General features: G+C 38.9%; 1 protein-coding gene and 1 long non-coding RNA gene across 4 annotated transcripts; one reads left to right on the plus strand and one right to left on the minus strand.

Annotated features, from left to right (window-relative positions):
* The first annotated feature begins 1085 nt into the window (after positions 1–1085).
* Positions 1086–19945, plus strand: klhl22 (kelch-like family member 22). Of its 3 annotated transcripts, none has more exons than XM_082188728.1 (7): positions 1086–1315; positions 1864–2136; positions 3271–3748; positions 7121–7530; positions 14544–14736; positions 16028–16261; positions 17626–19945. In XM_082188728.1, exons 2-7 carry the CDS (start codon positions 1928–1930, stop codon positions 17965–17967), a joined length of 1866 nt encoding a protein of 621 aa, XP_082044854.1. In that variant the 5' UTR covers positions 1086–1315; positions 1864–1927; the 3' UTR covers positions 17968–19945. The 3 variants fall into 3 exon arrangements, with proteins under 3 accessions (XP_082044854.1, XP_082044852.1, XP_082044853.1); XM_082188726.1 differs by having other exon boundaries at positions 1086–1255; XM_082188727.1 differs by having other exon boundaries at positions 1086–1255; positions 1867–2136.
* LOC309513074 lies at positions 12996–14094 on the minus strand. Its single transcript, XR_014211272.1, has 3 exons — positions 14083–14094; positions 13870–13936; positions 12996–13520 (listed from the first exon to the last, which is right to left on the minus strand). It is a non-coding gene; the product is annotated as an uncharacterized lncRNA (long non-coding RNA).
* Positions 19946–20119: the final 174 nt, after the last annotated feature.

Here is a 20119-nt window from a genome sequence, read left to right on the forward strand (position 1 = left end):
TACAGTTGGATTTATATGGTTTATGGGAACTTTCCATAGACATAATGATTTTTATACTGTATACAGTATATTCTCTCCCCTAAACCTACCCATCACAGAAAACTTTCTGCATTTTTACATTTTCAAAAAACGTATGATTTATAAAGCTGTTTTTCACATGGGGATAAAAAAAATAAAAAAAAATAATACTGGTATTAATATTTTGTCCCCATAACATAGGGAATACCAGGCACACAAACATACTCACACACGGTTTTAATGTGAGTTAAAAATCAGTAATGTCAGGTTTAAACATGCTGATGGTGGTGTAGGTGTAGGCCTACATCATCATGAGACATAAGGGTGAAAAACATCGCGTTCGTCCTGAGATGCTCTGAGATAAACAGCACTAGCGCCCTCTGCTGATCATGAGCGATGAAAGCACTGTTTATGATCTACTACTACTGTCTGGCCTCTTATTCATATTTTAAATAAGTAAAAAATAAATAAATAAATACAATTAGGCTTTCAATTTACGATATACTTGTCTAAACATGAGAAAAGTAGTTTGCTCACATGAGTACAAAACAGTCAATAGGTTAATTATAGATTGATGTGTAATATGAGTACGGCTATTTCTGTAAATGTGAGAGACATACATTTCATTAGCTGGTAAATAAGTAGAAGAATAACAAAGTGCAGTACATAGTAAAAGTAAAAGCACAATAAACATATGTATGATTACGATAATAAATTAATATAGCAGGTTTACGCCATCAAGCAGCATAGAGTGTACAGATCAAATAATTGAAAGCAGCTGATACTACAGTGTGGAAACTGAACTTTATTTGTGAACTTTACTGAATATTTGTGAAATGACAAGACTTTTAAGAGACTCCTTTTTGCTTAACTTATTACAACTGAAATTACACACACACACACACACACACACACACACACACACACACACACACACACACACACACACACACATATATAAACTGCAGTGTTTACGATGCTGATGAGCGTTAAAACACGTGATCACAGTCTGTGAAAAGGGTCCAGTGCTTTTCATTTGACAGCCACTGCTGATGTCATTTGTTTTGCTCTGTACCGGAAGTGCTGCTGTGACATCATCACAGGGAAACTCAGCTGGGCGATCAGAAAACAAACAAACTGAAGCATCCTCATCATAGTCATAATCATCATCATCATCATCGAATTTTTGCTGTCATACGACATCAACAGGCTTCTTTAAAACACCCGATCATTTCCGGTAAGTGCAACGGCAGCTGAAGTGTTGCAGATCTCACACTAACTCAACATTTGCTGAACTGTAAGTTTATATAACGGCCACACACACACACACACACACACACACACACACACTGCTGTCAGCGGAATAAATCACATCCAGCCTTTGACCACATCATCTTTGTTATCGTAATGTTGGGTTTAGTGGCACTTGCTGAGGATAGGAATAAACACAGGCCACTCTTCACAGCTAAATGATGTTAACATTTTAAAAATAAAAGTGTTAAAGTGAAAGTAAAGGGTGTCAACCTGAAGCATGACACTCTTTTTTGGGGTACAAAGCCAATATCCCCCTTAAGATGCTTTGTATATATTTGATTATGCATTCTCAATTGAATTAAAATCTTGTTTGTGACCTGTTTCTTGTTTCTCTGTGGTTATGCAGCGAGACAGACAGGTCTTTGTTTCCTGTAAATGAGAGTATGTCTTCTTTCTATTTACATGGTGGAGTGATGTTACATTACTTTTACTTTCTATTCCATAGTAATTAATAACAATGGATGACATACACAGGATGAGGGTCAAGTTTTCCGTGTATTTACTCATTTCTCTCCCTGTTCTTTCGTTTAGCAGCAGTGTGGAGCTGCACACAAACATGTGAGCAGGTTCACTTTCTTTGCATTTTTGTGTCAAGATGGCTGATGATTTGGTCTCCTGCACGGCTCGCTCCGCTCAACCCTGTGCAAAGCAGAAGTACCGCAGTAATGCCCATTCACAGGGGCTGTTAGACGGGCTCCTGATGCTGCGACAAGGGGGCATTCTGTTCGATGTGGTGCTCTTGGTGGAAGGAAAACCCATCCAGGCCCACCGGATTCTCCTCGCGGCCTCCTGTGACTATTTCAGGTATGTGTGACACTCCTTTAAAAATTACAGAATTTTTAAAGGTTATGCAAATGTAATTTATTCCTGTGATCAAAGCTGAATTTTCAGCATCATTATTCCAGTCTTCAGTGTCACATGATCCTTCAGAAATCATTCTAATATGATGATTTGCTGCTCAAGAAACATTTCTCATTATTATCAATGTTGAAAACAGTTGTGCTGCTTCATATTTTTGCGAAAACCGTGAGATATTCTTTTTTCAGGATTCTGTGATGAATAGAAAGGCCAAAAGAAGAAGCATTGTTTCAGTATCATTGTCCAAACCCCTCACCATTTTTAATAGGCCTATTCATTTAATATTAATTTAATATTCATCTGTTTTGCAGTGTGACACATAGGCTACTTTTCTAGAAGAACCAATATACCAAGTCTTTCAATTAATATGAGATTATAAAACTACATGCCTAATAATTATACAATAATCGTAAATATATTTTTTCATATTACACCACTCTCACTTAAACTACTCAATAGATGCTGAGAATGCACATCAATTAATTTAGTAATCATGTCATCTTTTATGTATATTTATTGATTTATGTGGGTCAATGACACATACAAATATCCATGATAAAGGAGAAATTAAAAGAATTATAGAATTCAGATGTTATTATAAAAGAGATGTATTTAAGTCAAATGTATGAAACGCATTTTGAATAAATAAATTAAGTTAGTACTATTAATGGTTTATTACCTATAATTATTTTGTATATTTAAAGAATATTGTAAAGCTACCATGTTCTTGTGATAAAACTGATTAGCTGAACTGAATCATCTTTATTGTTCGACCTGACTCTCAGTTGTGTATCTAACACAAGCACATTCCTTCTTGCCTTTTCTTAAGTTATATTTTTGGGCTTTTTCGCCTTTATTTAGATAGGACAGTAGGAGGACACACAGGAAAGCATGGGAGAGGAGAGAAGGATATTGGACCGGGAAAAGACCTTGAGCTGGGATTCGAACTCGGGTCACCCGGAGTGCATCATGTCGGAGCACGGCTATGGCTCCGTATAGCATGCGTGATTTTCAAAAGATTGAGCTACATGGTTATTGCTTCCCTGTACAGTGTTTCATTCGTCTCTGTGTTTTTTTTAGGGGTATGTTTGCTGGCGGTTTGCGGGAGATGCAGCAAACTGAGATCCCGGTTCATGGAGTCACATACACAGCGATGATGAAACTGCTGGACTTCATCTACACCTCAGAGCTGGAACTGGACCTGGACTCGGTTCAGGAAGTGCTGTGTGCCGCCACTCTTCTGCAGGTGCAAGATGTGATTGGCTTCTGCTGCGACTTCTTGTTCTCCTGGCTGGATGATGACAACATCCTGGAGGTGGAAAAGCTCGCCGACATATACGGGCTGAACCAGCTCGGGGAGAAGATCCGCTCATATCTGCTCAAGAACATCCAGACTTTCTCGCGTACGCCCGTGTATCGAAAGCTTCCTGCGGAAAAGATCCTGAGTGTCCTTTCCAGCAACGAGCTGGAGGTGAGCTCAGAGAACGAGGTGTTTGAAGCAGCCCTGCACTACCATTACACCCCTGAACAGGTGGAGAAGGATGAGGTGTGCTTACAGGTGAGAAACAGATGGGCTAGTGATATCCAGTAGTGGACGGTAACAATTAAGGCTTGACATTAACACCCGCCAAATGCGAGTGTATTCCAGCAGTGGCGTGAAACACAGTCACTCCTACTAGACACTTTGGTGGGTTGAATTAATTTTATATATCATTTTCAATTGTAGTCTTTTAAAAAGGCATCTGAAATAATAAACTACGTGCAATTTAGTGTTGTCAAAAATATAGATTTTTTTCAAAAAATATCAATACTGAAATATTTGAAATGCTTCCAATACTCATTTTCTGCAGAATAGATACATAATACCAGCTACTCTTTCTCTCTCTCTCATCTCTCCACACAAACCCAAACCCGCCTCTCCTCACTCACTCCTTTCATTTGCTCTGGATAAATATTGTTAGAATATTGAATATTGTAACAGGGCTTGAATTTCGGTGTGGGATTGCGAGTATTATGCATAATTTTACTCATTCCCGCTGATTTTGTGCTCACACCCAAAGTTTGCGCACATAAAGCCGCCTCTCAGCATTAAATTGTGACCCTGGACCACAAAACCAGTCTTATGGGTAATTTTTTTTAAATTGAGATGTATACATCATCTGAAAGCTGAGCACATAATCTTTCCATTGATGTATGGTTTGTTATGATAGGACAATATTTGGCCGAGATACAACTATTTGAATATCTGGAATCTGAGGGTACAGAACAATCGAAATATTGAGAAAATCGCCTTTAAATTTGTCCATTTCTATTGGCGATAGTGCTGCATCCATTCACAAAAATAAATGTTTTATATATTTAAGGTGGGAAATTTACAAAATATCTTCATGGAACATGATCTTTACTTAATATCCTAATGATTTTTGGCATAAAAGAAAAATCTATAATTTTGACCCATACAATGTTTTGTTGGCTATTGCCACAAATAAACCCGTGCAACATAAGACTGGTTTTGTGATCCAGGGTCACAATTTAGTACTTTTTGCTGCTTATTGCGCTTAAACAGTAGCCTGGATGCCAGCCGAACTTAGCCCCGCCCACAACATTTGAGGTCGGGAAGTTCGGTCTGGACTTGATCCGTTGTGGAGCAACTATGCTCGAACCAGAGCTGTTCGGACCAATCGAATTGTCAGGGTGGGCTTTATACGATGATGGACAGATGATCAACAGTAACGTAATCATCCACGTCCCCAAAGAGCGCTTGGGTTGAATTAGTTTACAACAAAGATGCCGCCATCGCGTCTGTTATAGAAGATATTGACAGCGCATTCATTTTAAAAGAGGAACAGAGAACCGCGATCAAGGCATTTGTCGATCGGAAAGATGAATGAAGAACATACGTCACTCACTCCATGTCTCTGATTGGTTGTAGGTCTGTCCAATTGAGTGCAGAGGCATTTTCTTTCCTGGTTCGGTTGAAACACGCCCCATAATCACAGCCCAATGGAGCAGTATCAGACTCACTATGACTAGAATCTGAGTATGACGACGTCAGGCTACTTAAACAGTCAAATACACACAAAATAATGTCACAATGCCGGTCTTGGCCAGTATTGACGTGAACAGAGTCAGTTATGAACGTAAACAGTTGAGAAAGATAACGCATGTGTAACAGTATAATGGATCCGTGCGTCAGATTTTAAAGTGACAGCAGCCTAATATTCCTGCTGCCAAATTATAAGATAATATTAAAAATATCTATATGGCAGTTTTTCCCCATGGTGTCGATGTCAAAACAAAGTATTTCTAAGTACATAAAGTACAAGTATCTGTACTTTATCAGAGTATTTCTATTTTGGGAAACTTTTACTTCACTACAAAGCATAATATCGCACTTTTTACTCCACTACATTCCATAAAAAACATATAATTTCTCGTTATTTCTAAGTGAAGAAATCGCCGCCCCCTCTGAGACGCAAGAGCGATGTCCGATTCGTGAACGAGTTGATTCATTCCAATGAACCGGCTGAATTGGTTCACAAATAACACTGTTTTTGAGTCAACAATGATTCAATGATCCGGTCAAAATGAGCCAAGAACAGGTATATCTTCCTCTGAGCTTGAATGTGCTTGTGACTGATGGTGCAAACATTTACTAATGAATTTTAGCATTGATTATTTTAAATGAAATCATATTTAGGTCAGTTATCTGTGAAGTAAATCTGCTGTAAAAGAGCGAGCTGTTCAAGCTGAAACGCATAAATGTGGACACGTCAGCATTTCTGTGTCACTGTCTGCATTTTTAGGTGATTGTAGGTAAAATAATGCAAATTAATGCCCATGCATCTTTCCTGCTGCCTTAGAAGTTTCAAATGATAATGAAAATGAACTAGTATGTTTGCACAGCGTTCCCCATGTGACGTCTGTACATTGTATTTTTATTCTATTTGTCGTAGGGCTGCATGATAATGGTTAAACTGTTAATCACATTTATTAATCACGACCTCATTCAATGTTTAACGTCTCTAAATACATGACATAATTTTTTTGCTTCATATTTAATGACTTTTCCTAATTTAATGGGGTAAACACAAAATTAACATGATATGTTTTCTATGTCCTGTACACATTTTGTATTATCAGTGGTCTTTAGAGGGTCAATTTGACCCCAGGCTCATTTAGCTGTATAAACATTTAAGAAATATCCAAAATTGCACACACATTTGTTTCTGGGTTTTTTGTATCATATTGAGTTCATTATAACATGCAGTTTTATAATCTTCACAACGACAACAAAAAGGTCCCTCTGCTTTAGGGCCCTCACCTAACATAACCATACCTGTAGGATTGCAAGAACCACTAGTGTTTTATTTAAAGGGCTATTTAAGTAGTCAACAAAGAAACATTAAGTTTTGTTTAAAAAATATATATATTCTGGCAGTTTAAATTGCTGGTAAATCACCAATTGACCCCAGAGGAAAAAAAAAAAGAAGGTAAATTTGAGGGTAACAGGAGGGAAGATTCTCAACCCCAAGCTGGAAAGATAGTGGAAAATGTGCAAATATCACAACGATTATTTTTAATTAATCGCGAGAAGCAAAAATCGTTACCATGATTAAAACATGATTAATCATGCAGCGCATGATTAACACAGACTTTCAAATGCAATTGTATGCACTAATCTTTCTTATTTCTGTTGTCTTCTGACTAGAGCTGGCTAGAATAAATATATGGTTCATCAATCAGTACTTGTCACTTTTAACACTTAAGTACATTAAAAATCAAGTGCTTTTGTACTTTTATACTCAAGTAAAACTGAAAATGAGTACTTAGGCCTGTACTTTTACTAGAGTAAGATTTTAATATGGTATCTGTACTTTTACTCAAGTTTACACTGGCGATATCTAAATCAAATGATCTCTTCCTTTAGGATCCATTGCGGATGTTGGAAGCGGTGCGGTTCTGCCTGATGGAGAAGCATGTGTTGCAGCGCTTGCACAGCCGGTTAAAACAGTGTCCTCTACGAGAATCTGTGGCCGCCGCTCTACGTTACCACAGTCAGGAGCTGTGGCAGCCGGTCATGCAAACCCCACTCACTCAGCCTCGCTGCAGCTCCCAGTGCATTCTGGGATTTGGGGGCATGTATTCGTCTAGCGCACTGGTGGACAATGAAGAGCGGTTCCAGGTGTTCCACCCCTCCTGGGGCGAGTGGCGGAGTCTGGGTGCAGAACGCGCTCCTCGCATGTCCAACATGGGCATCGCGGTGCTCAATAACTTTGTGTACTTGGTTGGCGGAGACAAGAACACCAGCGGCTTCCGCGCTGAATCTCGATGCTGGCGGTAAGTGGCGCTGCATTACGCTCGATTTTCTTTTTTTTTAGATGGTGAAATGCACCTATGCATCTAGAACAATTGTTAGAAGAACAGTGCTTGTATTTAGTGTGGTTAAAACAGTCAGGATTATGCTGTCAACATAAGTATTCAATCCTCATATTTTAATTCTTTGTAGAGTACAAAGGACTCTCTGTACTTCTGTTTGTTTGTTTGTTTGTTTAAAATGGACAATGCACATTAATGAACATAAGGACATAATGTCCAAATGTAAATGAGCCAGATTTAGCCGTACAGACAAATTTTCATCCGGAGTCCCTGGCAGGTTGTTATTATAAAGCTGTAAAAAACATTGCATACATACACATTAAAAACATAAGCAGATTACATAGACACAGTCAACATCAAACAAGCACAAATAATGTGCTTCTGTTAGAATGGTGTCGTGTAAGCGGCCCCTAAGTTAATAACTCTTTGCAATGGAAGTGAATCAATTAAAACTAACTTTAGCTGGACAATAACTTTATTCTAGAGCTGCTGTAAAGCCAAAACAATCTGTTACTTTAATTTCCATTTCCAAGTTTTTTATTATCACTGTAAAGCTGCTTTGAAACAATCTATATTGGTAAAAGCACTATATAAATGAAGGTGACTTGACTTGACTAGAGCCACCTTTTCCAGCAATGACATCTTTGTTGGGGCCGCATGAATGAATTCCCTCTGATTGTAGTCTGTCCGGGAGTGACTTTGATCCATTCTTAAAGAGTTAGTTCACCCAAAAATGAAAATTCTGTCAGTAATTACTCACCCTCATGTTGTTCCAATCCCGTAAGACCTTCGTTCATCTTCGGAACACAAATGAAGATATTTTTGATTAAATCTGAGTGCTGGATCACTTCTCCATAGGCTTCTAAGACATTATAACTTGCTGGCCCAGAAAATGCATTAAAGACATCGTTGATATAGTCCAAGTGACTCCAGTGGCTCAACCTTAAGTTTATAAAGCGACGAGAATACTTTTTGTGGTTTCACGATCTGGGACTTTATGGCTGATTGAGCATCTTGAATCGGCGTCCGTTGCACCGCCAACTCTGATTGGCTGTTCAGTTTAGCAAAGAAGTTCCCGTGAATGAAAAAGAGCAAAGAATTCAAGACAGCACAGACATAAGGCTGTTCTAATTTTATGTCATCTTACCAGTGCATTCCAATTTGTGAATATTTTCACAACGATATGAGCCATCTGGAATTAAGAGACTGGTCAAAATTACTCATATTCAAAATGGTAAGCAAGCGCTGATTTGTTAATGGTTTATATAGGCAGGCCTAGTTTTGGTTTCACGTTTTAAATGTCTAATATAGACGATTAATAGCTGATATAGACAGTTATTTCCTTACACACGGGTGCAGAACGCTCATGCTAGTTGACCTTTGGCTGTTTGCGGTGTTCAAACGCAGCTTTTTCGCCCAGACACACACTAAGCGAGGTGACAACACAGTCCGCTTTCATCACCGCCTGTTCCTTGTTGTTGGTTTGGTGTGTCACGGCCTTTACAGTCAGATTGGCTTGACATTATTCAGAGACTTGTACATTGCAGGTCATTCACTTTGAGCTTTAGCTACTCCCATATGGTCTTGTGTTTGGGATTATTGGATTTGTATTATATCCAAGTCAGAGGCCAATATAATCCAATAAGTGTGGATTGGATTATTGGACTTGTATATCCAAATCTCAGATCAGTATAATTGGAAGATCACTCATGGTTTGAAATCAGTTCCAAGAGTCTCAAATGAAGTCTAATAACTTAAGAATCCAGTGAACTTAGCATAAAGAAACTGATCATTATGAACATGCACATCATCTGTTATTTCTGCTTGCACATGATGGGCTAAAGGTTAGAAACATTCTAGAAACTTTACAAAAAAATGGATTTCTGGTTTGCATAATGATAAATGAAACTATATAGGCACTTTATCAAAGCAACTTACATGCACAAACAATTTCTCATACCAGAGCCAAAAATGATCACAATATTGCAGTGACCAGTTCCAAAAGGAAAGTGCAGAAGTAATTGAAGGAAGTAAAACAGAGAACAAGAAGAGATTTTCTTTAAGGAAGTGCCTTTGATTGTGGTTTTAGTAAACTGCTGACAGATCTGGTTTGTCTCATGCATTTTGACAAAATTCGAATTTGCTTTCTCAAGGTTCTTCACGGTGTTATGCAGAGCTCCAGATCGGTGTTGATATTGTTAAACAAAATTATTAAAACTGTGTTTGTTATTTTAAATAAAGCTGAAATAAAATATAAATATTAGATGAAAAACTTAAAAATTTTAAAATAAATGTTTTTCTCCAAAAGACGTTGGCCATAATTATTGGCACCGTTTTATTAAATACTTTTTGCAACCTCCTTTTGCCAAGATGACAGCTCTGAGTCTTCTCCTATAATGCCGGATGAGTTTGGAGATCAGAGATCATTCCTCCATACAGAATCTCTCCAGATCCTTCAGATTCCCAGATCCATGTTAGTGCTTCTCCTCTTCAGTTCAGCCCACTCATCTTCTGCAGGGTTCAGGTCAGGGAACTGGGACGGGACGGTCATGACAGAAGCTTCATTTTGTGCTCCCTAACACATTTTGTGTTAATTTTGATGTTCGTTTTGGATCATTGTCCTGATGGAAGATCCAATCACGGCCCATTATAAGATTTCTAGCAGAGGCCGTCGGGTTTTGATTTTGATCCGTTTGTATCTGATAGAATCCATGATGCCATGTGTCTGAACAAGATGTCCAGGACCTCCAGTAAAATAATAGGCCCATAACATTAAAGATCCAGCGATATATTTAGCCGTGGGCATGGGGTACTTTTTATCCCTGTTTGCACCAAACACATCTAGTGCTATTTTTTGTTTGTTTCATCCGACCATAGAATCCAGTCCTTTTGAAGTTCCAGTCGTGTCTGACTACGGAATATGCTGGAGTTTGTTTTTGGATGAGCGAGGAGGATTTTTCTTGAAACCCTGTGGTGATGTAGGGGTTGTTTGGTTTTTGTTTAGGCTTTCTGACCCCAAGACTCAAGTAATCTCTGCAATTCTCCATCTGTGATCCTTGGAGTCTTTATCCACTCAAACTCTCTCCTCACTGTGCATTAAGACGAAACAGACACACGTCCTCTTCCTGGCAGATTCGTAACATCTTTGATTAGAACTTCTTAATTATTGTCCTGACGGTGGAAATGTGAATTTTCAATGCTTTCGCTATTTTCTTACATCCACTTTCTATTTTGTGAAGCTCAACAATCTTTTGCTGCGCATCAGAACTATATTCTTTAGTTTTACTCATTGTGATGGATGATTAAGGGGATTTGGCCTTTGTGTTTCCTCATATTTAAACTCCTGTGAAACAAGAAGTCAAAGCTAGACAATTTCTGGTTAAAAAATGTAAATATGAATGGGAAAATTTTACTCATTAAAAATTGGCCAATAATTGTTGCCAACGTGTTTTGGGAGTATTTCATAATGCGATTTCCCCCCCACTTTCAATTATTTTACTTCAATGAAAGGTTCGATTTTTGTGAATTTTTTTAATGAGAGATCAAAAGGATAAACAATGCAGATTTATTTTTACAGGCATCTTAGATCATATTTACCAGGGGTGCCAATAATTCTGACCACAACTGTACACACAGAGAACTAAACAAGAAACAGGAGGGATTCATTAGAAACCAAGGTAACAAACAAGGAGAACTTGTTAATACAGGAACATGAACAACAACATGATGAAACATAACACAATCCTCACATCCTGTCCTCATGTTGAGAGAAATCTTGAGTAAGTGCAGAGGCGCTGTGTGAACATGAAAGGTATTGTAGTTCTAGACTACATGTGAGCAGGCATTTACTCATCTCACTTGGACAAAAACGGATACAGTAGGCTATTCCTCAAAATGATTATAAACAGAGAAATGCAAACTCTCTCTGCAAATATTATGCAAACCTGCAATATTTGAATGTTAAATAACACAAATATACTTTATGTATTTAATCTCACTTTATTAACCAATCTCTTTGCTGCTGACCTACAATAATCCAGTTCAACCATACGAATAAGCAAATATGACTTTAGTTAAACATCACGTTTGTGTTTCATTTTTGTTTTTATTTGCTGAAGAGTGTTGAACTTTCTTCTGCAATCCAGAATGGCAGCACAGCTGAAATGCTTTTTTGAGCGGCGCCCTCTACTGTACAGGAGTGAACTTACATCTCCTTCAGCCTGAGGCTTATTCATTCAACTTTTGGTGTTAAAGGGCCTTTAGATTTGCCAAAAATACAACTTTTTTTGTTATTAAAAACCAAACAAGCAAGCCCAGCCCAGGTGAGAAAAAGTAAACGAGAAAAACGTAACGCATCACTTAAAAAAAAAAAAAAAAGTTATGCAATTAGTTACTTTTTAGGCAGTAAGGCAATATTTGGTGACGCATTTCTTTTAAAAGTAACTTTCTCCAACACTTGCTCTTGTATCCAAATACTTGTTGATTTGCATTTTTTTGCATTTATTTTATTGAATCTCACAGAATGCCCTTTAGTATCATATTCAAAGATTTACTATTTTAATAATAATCCCTTCACTGAATGTTTCTTAAAATGTTGTGGATATTTTAATCATTCACATGCAGATTTCAGTTCTTTGGTAGTTGTAACCTGGTTAGAGCAGTAGTTTTTATTAATTTAACAGTGTAATAGAAACTGAATGCTAATACAGGCAGTAAAAATGAATAATTAATTAAATAGATAATACTTTTAGAAATGGATAAAATGTAATTAGATTTACAGTGCTTTTGAATTATATAGTTTATAACTGTATAGGTTTATTGAATTATATAGTTTATAACTGTATAGATTTATTTAATTCATGTCGTATCACTGCAACACTTTAAATAAAGAAATATACTAGAACATAGTAATGCTGAAATGTTGACTGAACAGATATTGTTGCTTGTGTTATAAACAATGGTCCGTTCATGAACTACTGAATGACCGAGACAGGGCAGCATTTCAATGAGGTCTTTTGTTTTAAACTGAGAGATTCTCAGTGCAAATTATTATTCCATTTGTCCCGGATTAATTGAGCACAGACAGCCGAAAAATACATTATTTGAAGTGATGCTTCAAATGAAATGATTCTAGTAATGAAGCATGAAATAATAATGGGGGGAAAAAAACGTCTTTTCAATAATACATAGCTAAAAAATAGGACAGAAAAATATATAAAAAGAATTAATATAACATGAAACAAATTATATATTTTACATACTACATTTTTTCTATTTTTTTCTAATTATTATTGTATAAGTAAGGGATAATGTTCATCCAGCCGGTTGTTATCTCAGAATAAACCCCCGACTTGAGGACTTGATCAGCCTGAAGAGGTTTATTCTGAGATAACACACACACACAAACACACACACCTGAAGGGGTTTATTCTGAGATAACACACACACGTGCACACACGCACACACACCTGAAGGGGTTTATTCTGAGATAACAGACACACACACACACCTGAACGGGTTTATTCTGAGATAACACACACACACACACACACACACACACCTGAAGGGGTTTATTCTGAGATAACACACACACACACACACACACACACACACACACACACACACCTGAAGGGGTTTATTCTGAGATCACACACAGACACACACACACCTGAAGGGGTTTATTCTGAGATAACACACACACACACACCTGAATGGGTTTATTCTGAGATAACACACACACACACACACACACACACCTGAAGGGGTTTATTCTGAGATCACACACACACACACACCTGAAGGGGTTTATTCTGAGATCACACACACACACCTGAAGGGGTTTATTCTGAGATAACACACACACACACACACACACCTGAAGGGGTTTATTCTGAGATAACACACACACACCTGAAGGGGTTTATTCTGAGATCACACACACACACACACACCTGAAGGTTTTTTTTCTGAGATAACACACACACGCACACACCTGAAGGGGTTTATTCTGAGATAACACACACACACACACACACACACACACACACACACACACACACACACACACACACACGCCTGAAGGGGTTTATTCTGAGATAACACACACACGCACACACACACACCTGAAGGGGTTTATTCTGAGAACACACACACACACACACACACACACCTGAAGGGGTTTATTCTGAGAGAACACACACACACACACACACACACACACACCTGAAGGGGTTTATTCTGAGATAACACACACACACACACACACACACACCTGAAGGGGTTTATTCTGAGATAACACACACACACACACACACACACACCTGAAGGGGTTTATTCTGATATAACAACCGGCTGGATGTACATTATCCTGCTTATTACATAGACACAAAATATTGATCTGAGTTAAAATATTTCATTAGGTCTTTAAACGCAAAGCTTCCGCGGAGAGAGCAGTTGCTAGCGCTGCAAGTTCAAACTAGACGGACATTCAAGAGATACGGTATACAGTCATACCACTTATTACACAGCATTTCACCACATAAATAATTATGGAGAAAAGAGATATTGATTTCAGATTAAACTGTTAAAAATCATACCTGTTTGTATCTTATAATCCAACAGTGTACAAAACGATAGTCACAAAATGGCATCATCTGCATTTGTATGACACAAGAGAGAGCGAGTCCACGATACTGGATGGCATAATTAAATAACTATACACAAAATATTGATTTGACTGAGTTTTAATATTTTATTAGCTCACCAAAATGCAAAACTTCCACTGTTCCTAGCAAGAGTATAGCGCCGCTGACTTCAGTGACCCGGATGAGCCTGTGTTTTGTTTTGTTAGCGGTTTTGTTATAACAACTGGGAATAACACAGCGCTCGATGGTGTGATTGACCAATCAGAATCAAGTATTCCACAGAGCCGTGTAATACCAGTATTTGATTCATTCCATTGTCTTCTCATCAAGGTACGATCCCCGCCACAACAGCTGGTGTACCATCGAGCCTTTACGGCAACCGCATGCAGATCATTGCGTCTGTGTGGTTGATAAATATATCTACGCCATCGGAGGACGAGACTACACCACTGAACTGGACTGTGTGGAGCGCTACAACCCACAAACCAACACCTGGGAATATGTGGCGCCGCTGAAACGAGAGGTGAACGGTTTAAAGACTTTTAAATAGAAAATTACATTCATTGTTGCTGATTGTGAGCTATGTTGGTTTTCTGTAGATGTGCTAACATTATAAATATTACTATTACAGTCTCTCATATAATTGAGCAGTGCATTAGTTCAGGCAGGTCACATGATCAAGGCTGGCAGTCAGCTGATTCATGGCATTTACAAATGCAAATCAGATGCTTCAAATATCACTTTCCTATTGATACAACATTGTACACAATTGTTTTGTTTGGAAAGAAGTCTCTATGCTCGGCAAGGCTGCATTTATTTGATCAAAAATACAGTAAAAACAGTCATATTATAAATAGGCTGTAATACTCTATTACATTACATTACATTGCCTCTATTATGCTATTTTAAAGGTTTGTTTTGGAGTCTCCTACAAATGTTAACATGTATCCAAGGTCAAAAAACACTTTAATTTTCTCATAATATACATTAAAGCATCAGCTCTTTTCTCACAGTGTCTGAAACAGTTTGATAAAGGATTCAGTCTCTCTAAACCCCTCCTTTCCGAGAGTTGCTCTGCTCTGATTGGTCAGATGGTCCAGTCTGTTGTGATTGGTCGAAAGCTTACAGTGTGTTTCGTAAACCAAACGCCCATTACCAGTTTCAGCTCTGGATCTTCCTCAGCACTTGATACACAGTGATACGAATCGTTCAATGGAGTCGGTTTTACCGTTTCAAATCAACTAGTGACTGAGGGTCAAAGTAGACGTTGTTCACGAGCAGCCAATGAACACCATAGCCTGGCATTATGCAAATTTATTACAAACCTACGTAAGTTCATGCAGAAAGTAAGACTGGAATTACTCACGACTCATTTCAGTTCAGAATCGCTTCTTTCTTTTGGGAGATGATGACATTCACAAACAGCTATATTACACACTGCATGAAAGGTCAAATCCCCCAAAAAAGCATGATAGGGACACTTTAAGGATCATGTGACACTGCAGACTGGCATAATGCCTGCTAAAAATTCAGCTTAGTCATCACAGGAATAAATTACATTTGAAAATATATCAAAATAGAAAACAGTTGTAATAATATTTCACAATATTACTGTTTTTACTAATTCATGAGACTTGATGATCATATGAGACTTATGAAACATAATTATTCCAAATAAATTAGCTGGGAGTGTAAGCTGCTAAACGTAGTACATAACAAACTGCAACTACCAGAAGAATGTGAGATGAGTTTATGAACGTTCAGCTTAATGTGGATGTGACGTATGTTCACACTGTCAGCGCCTCTGCCTGCAGGTTTATGCCCACACCGGGGCAGTGATTGATGGGAAGATCTACACAGCGTGTGGTCGGCGGGGAATGGCTTATCTAAAGGAGACGTACTGTTACGATCCCAGCGGGAATCACTGGAGTGTGTGTGCTGAGGGCCCGGTGGAGCGCGCGTGGCACGGCATGGCAGCTCTCAATGGACGCGCTTACGTCATCGGAGGCAGCAACGACGGCTGCGGTTACAGACGAGACGTCCTCAAGGTACTGAACTTCTGAAACCCCTGCCCTGCTTCTGCACAGTTTACAGTGACTACATGATATTGCAGCAGTTACAGTTTGATGTAAATTAAAGAGAAAGCAAGACTCCAAAACCTAGTGAGCTCCCCAACCGTTATAAGGCATCATAGACTTTCCTCTTCATGTGATTGTGATGCTGTTCCAAAAGTCAGTGTGTGTCAAGGTTAGTAAGTCTTTTAAAATGAAAGATAATTTGACTATTTATGACAGTTAAAGCAAAGGTTAGTTCAGGTTAAAAAATATAATGTTGTGCGACTCAAAAACATAACATTAAGATTTGTACACTTACATGTATTCACTGTTTTTGGATAATATGTTATTACTTTTACTTGCTACACCATATGCAGCAGATGTGTGGTCTGTGGTGAGCCCGTTGATGAACAAGTAACAATAATATTAGCAATAACATTGTTGTACTGAATAATTAAGTAAACATAATTTCTTAATTACTCTTTGTAAAGAAGCCTCATTGCTTAACTGCCTACTCTCTGCTGTCTCAGACGACGACATCTCCTGTCGGCCACCGTAACTTCTGTTGGTTGCAATTCACAACCTCACCACTAGATGCCGCAAAAAATTACACAGTGCACCTTTAAAAAGACAGAAAGGACAAGATCCAGGATACAGGCGGCCGAAATGAGCTTTCTCCGCAGGGTGGCTGGGCGATCCCTTAGAGATAGGGTGAGGAGCTCGGTCACTCGGGAGGAGCTCAGAGTAGAGCCGCTGCTCCTCCACATCGAGAGGGGCCAGCTGAGGTGGCTCGGACATCTGTTCCAGATGCCTCCTGGACGCCTTCCCGGGAAGGTGTTCCGGACGCGTCACACCGGGAGGAGACCCCGGGGAAGACCTAGGACACGCTGGAGGGACTATGTCTCCCGGCTGGCCTGGGAACGCCTTGGTGTCCCCCCGGAAGAGCTGGAGGAAGTGTCTGGGGAGAGGGAAGTCTGGGCATCTCTGCTTAGACTGATGCCCCCGCGACCCGGCCCCGGATAAGCGAAAGGAGATGTGTGTGTGAATGTGACCTTTAAAAAGCTTACTGTAAGCAACGTCATCTCCATAAGAACTTTGATTGGCCCAAAGCAGACTTCTTACGTCAGCGCGTTCTGACTTCCTACGTAATCTTAGCTACGGTAATCTTCATTCCGCGTTCACACAGAGCACATTACTGGTAATTTACTGGTAATATTACTGGTAAATTGCCAGAACCAATTTTCGGATATTTTTTGAAAAGGCCCTATTTGTGACACATGATCTCTTAGCGGTGATTGACCAGTAAAGACTGTGTGTGTGAAAGGGGCTCTTGACAGGTCTGGTCTGTGTGTGTACAGGTGGCGTGCTACAACCCAACAGCAGACGTGTGGTCTGTGGTGAGCCCGCTGCCGGCTGGTCACGGAGAGCCAGGGATGGCCGTCCTCGATGGGAGCATCTACATCATGGGCGGAAGGTCACATGATAAAGGCAGTCGGATGAAGTACGTTCACATTTATAACGCAGACGAGGACCGATGGGAGAGCGGGACAGCCCTCGAGGACCGTGTTTCCGGGATTTCAGCGTGTGTCTTGCTTTTGCCACAAGCAGCCATGGCCCAGGCGCGCAGCTGGGAGCAAAGGGCTAAAGCATCATGGGAAGAGGTAGACTGGGACGACTCGGACAACTCAAGCGAGGACTGATGGTATTAGCGCTGCTCAGGTAGGCTGCGAAGTTGCAAAGTGAGGGAATTGTGTGCTTTATTAAATTGACGCGTTGTACAAAACCAAGTCAAGTTTTTGGGGTGTTATAATCCGATTTTTTAGATTGAACAGTGTGTGTAACCCATCAATGTGGAATTGGTGAAGTCAACGTTTGTTGCCTGTCCAGTAGCTCAAGCTAGTTTCTGGGTTAGATCATCTCCGAATCCAAGTCTTTCCTGTTTGTGGGTTAATTTTACTGACTCTTTTAGGTTGTTTTTCTTTCTGTTTTATGTCCTGAACTATGGGAAACTGTTGGGGATGTTAACAATGTACGTGCACTTTACAAATACAGATTATTTGATTTGGTTTATAATGATGGTGCCTTTATTTCACTGATGTGTAGTCCAATGCCTTTTTTATTAATAGATTTGAATTAAGTGCAATAAGATTAAGATTAAAGGAAATGAATGTTCTAGTGCAAGGGTCGGCAACCTTACGCACGCAAACTACCACTGAAGGAGTGAACATTAGCTATGTTTCCATCCCTCTATTTTCATCCGCATTTTGGGATATCGCATTAAAAACTGCTGGATGGAAATTCCAAGATGAGTCTGGAAAAAATTGTATCCGATAAGAAAACACATTTATTGAATAAATTCCTTAACTGCGTGATGGGACGGCATACCTGTCCTGGACAAACCAGCGGACTGGATGGAAACGCTGCTTTATTCGCAGATGTTTTATGCGATATTCCAATTCTGTGCATGAGTTAAATTCGCAACTTTGGATGGAAACAGAGCTGGCACAAGAGTGAAAATGGACAGTGAGGAATATTATATGATTGTAAATTTAACTTGTTGTTTATGTTAGGATGGTCAGGGGCCAAGAGGCCATCTCTATTTCACAAAACATATACTCTTTCACCACAAGCGTTTAAAAAAAAAGTTGCCAGCCACCACCAGCGTTTTAGACCATTTTCACAACATTGTCATGGCCCCCAGAATATATTGTAGTATGAATATCTGAACATGCAATATATAAAAACAGAAATAACAGACCCTTTGCTTTTAAAGAAACCAAAAAAAATCTTCATGCATTATTTTATTTTTATCAACACTTAAATGTGTGTAAGTTTCATAAAAAAGCAACAATCTGAACAAAAAGCTGAGAAAATAACATTTTTGTCAAAGATTACAACCAGATCGGATTCAGATCGATGATCAAAACTCAGATTGAGTAGATCGAGTCCATCAACACCCTTAAAGCTTCACAGTCCTAAAGCTCGTCCTGGGTCAACATCACATTAGGCAGTTTTGATTTATATGCTGTTTAATGTTGATGATTGTATTATTTTACATATGCATGATTACATATGCTATCGCTTATTTCTGCTGCTTCTTCGCCTCTGTTTTGATCCGGAGATTCAGTACTCTTTCAGAAGATGTGTAATAGCGCCCCCTACCGTATAACAGCGAAAACACGGAGAGCCGGAGAGTTCCGTCAGTGGCGGGGAAAGAGTTAAAAGCCACAAAGGCAACATTATGAGGAACAAGCTCAAGCCCAAATCATCCTATTAGAATGATTTGTGAAGGATCATGTGACACTGAAGACTGGAGTAATGATGCTGAAAATTCAGCTTTGATCACAGGAATAAAGTAGAAGTGAGCAGAAGAGACTTCTCAACTGTATATACAAATGGAGAAGGAAATCTGCCAGAGTGGTTTCTAATATACATTTAAAATAGCCCTTCATGTCAGAAAGGTTGCCGACTTCTTCCCTAACGAATGCTGAATTACTGTTGGGTCACTCCAAAGAGAAATCAATAGAAACTGTAAAGGTTAGGTTGGGGTTATGGGTGGTTTAACGTGAACTGTTACTCAAGTGTTCCTCTGGTGTCTTTTGCAATGTAAAAAGCGATTCTGTTGTGTTCAGAATTCCTTCTAATATTATGCACTGATATAAAACACACTGCTTCTTACTCTTTGCCTTTTGTTTTATTTATTTTATATCTTCAATATCTCAGACTCATTGCCTCTTTAAACCGTCGACTCTAAATTTTCAACTGTCGACTTAAAATGTATCTGAAAATCAGTGATTTTCTTATTTTTAATCAATTATTTGTGGAATATTAGATTTTTTTTTGCACCAAATA

This window comes from Leuciscus leuciscus (assembly GCF_965113295.1).
Source record: "Leuciscus leuciscus genome assembly, chromosome: 13".
NCBI classification, from domain to species: Eukaryota; Metazoa; Chordata; class Actinopteri; order Cypriniformes; family Leuciscidae; genus Leuciscus; species Leuciscus leuciscus.

Excerpts from the sequence above, each read along its gene's own strand:
- klhl22 (XM_082188728.1), top strand. The coding sequence starts at position 1,928 with ATGGCTGATGATTTGGTCTCCTGCACGGCTCGCTCCGCTCAACCCTGT. Across the intron at positions 7,531-14,543 it reads GCTGAATCTCGATGCTGGCG|GTACGATCCCCGCCACAACA; the intron begins GTAAGTGGCGCT and ends CTTCTCATCAAG. Across the intron at positions 14,737-16,027 it reads TGGCGCCGCTGAAACGAGAG|GTTTATGCCCACACCGGGGC; the intron begins GTGAACGGTTTA and ends CTCTGCCTGCAG.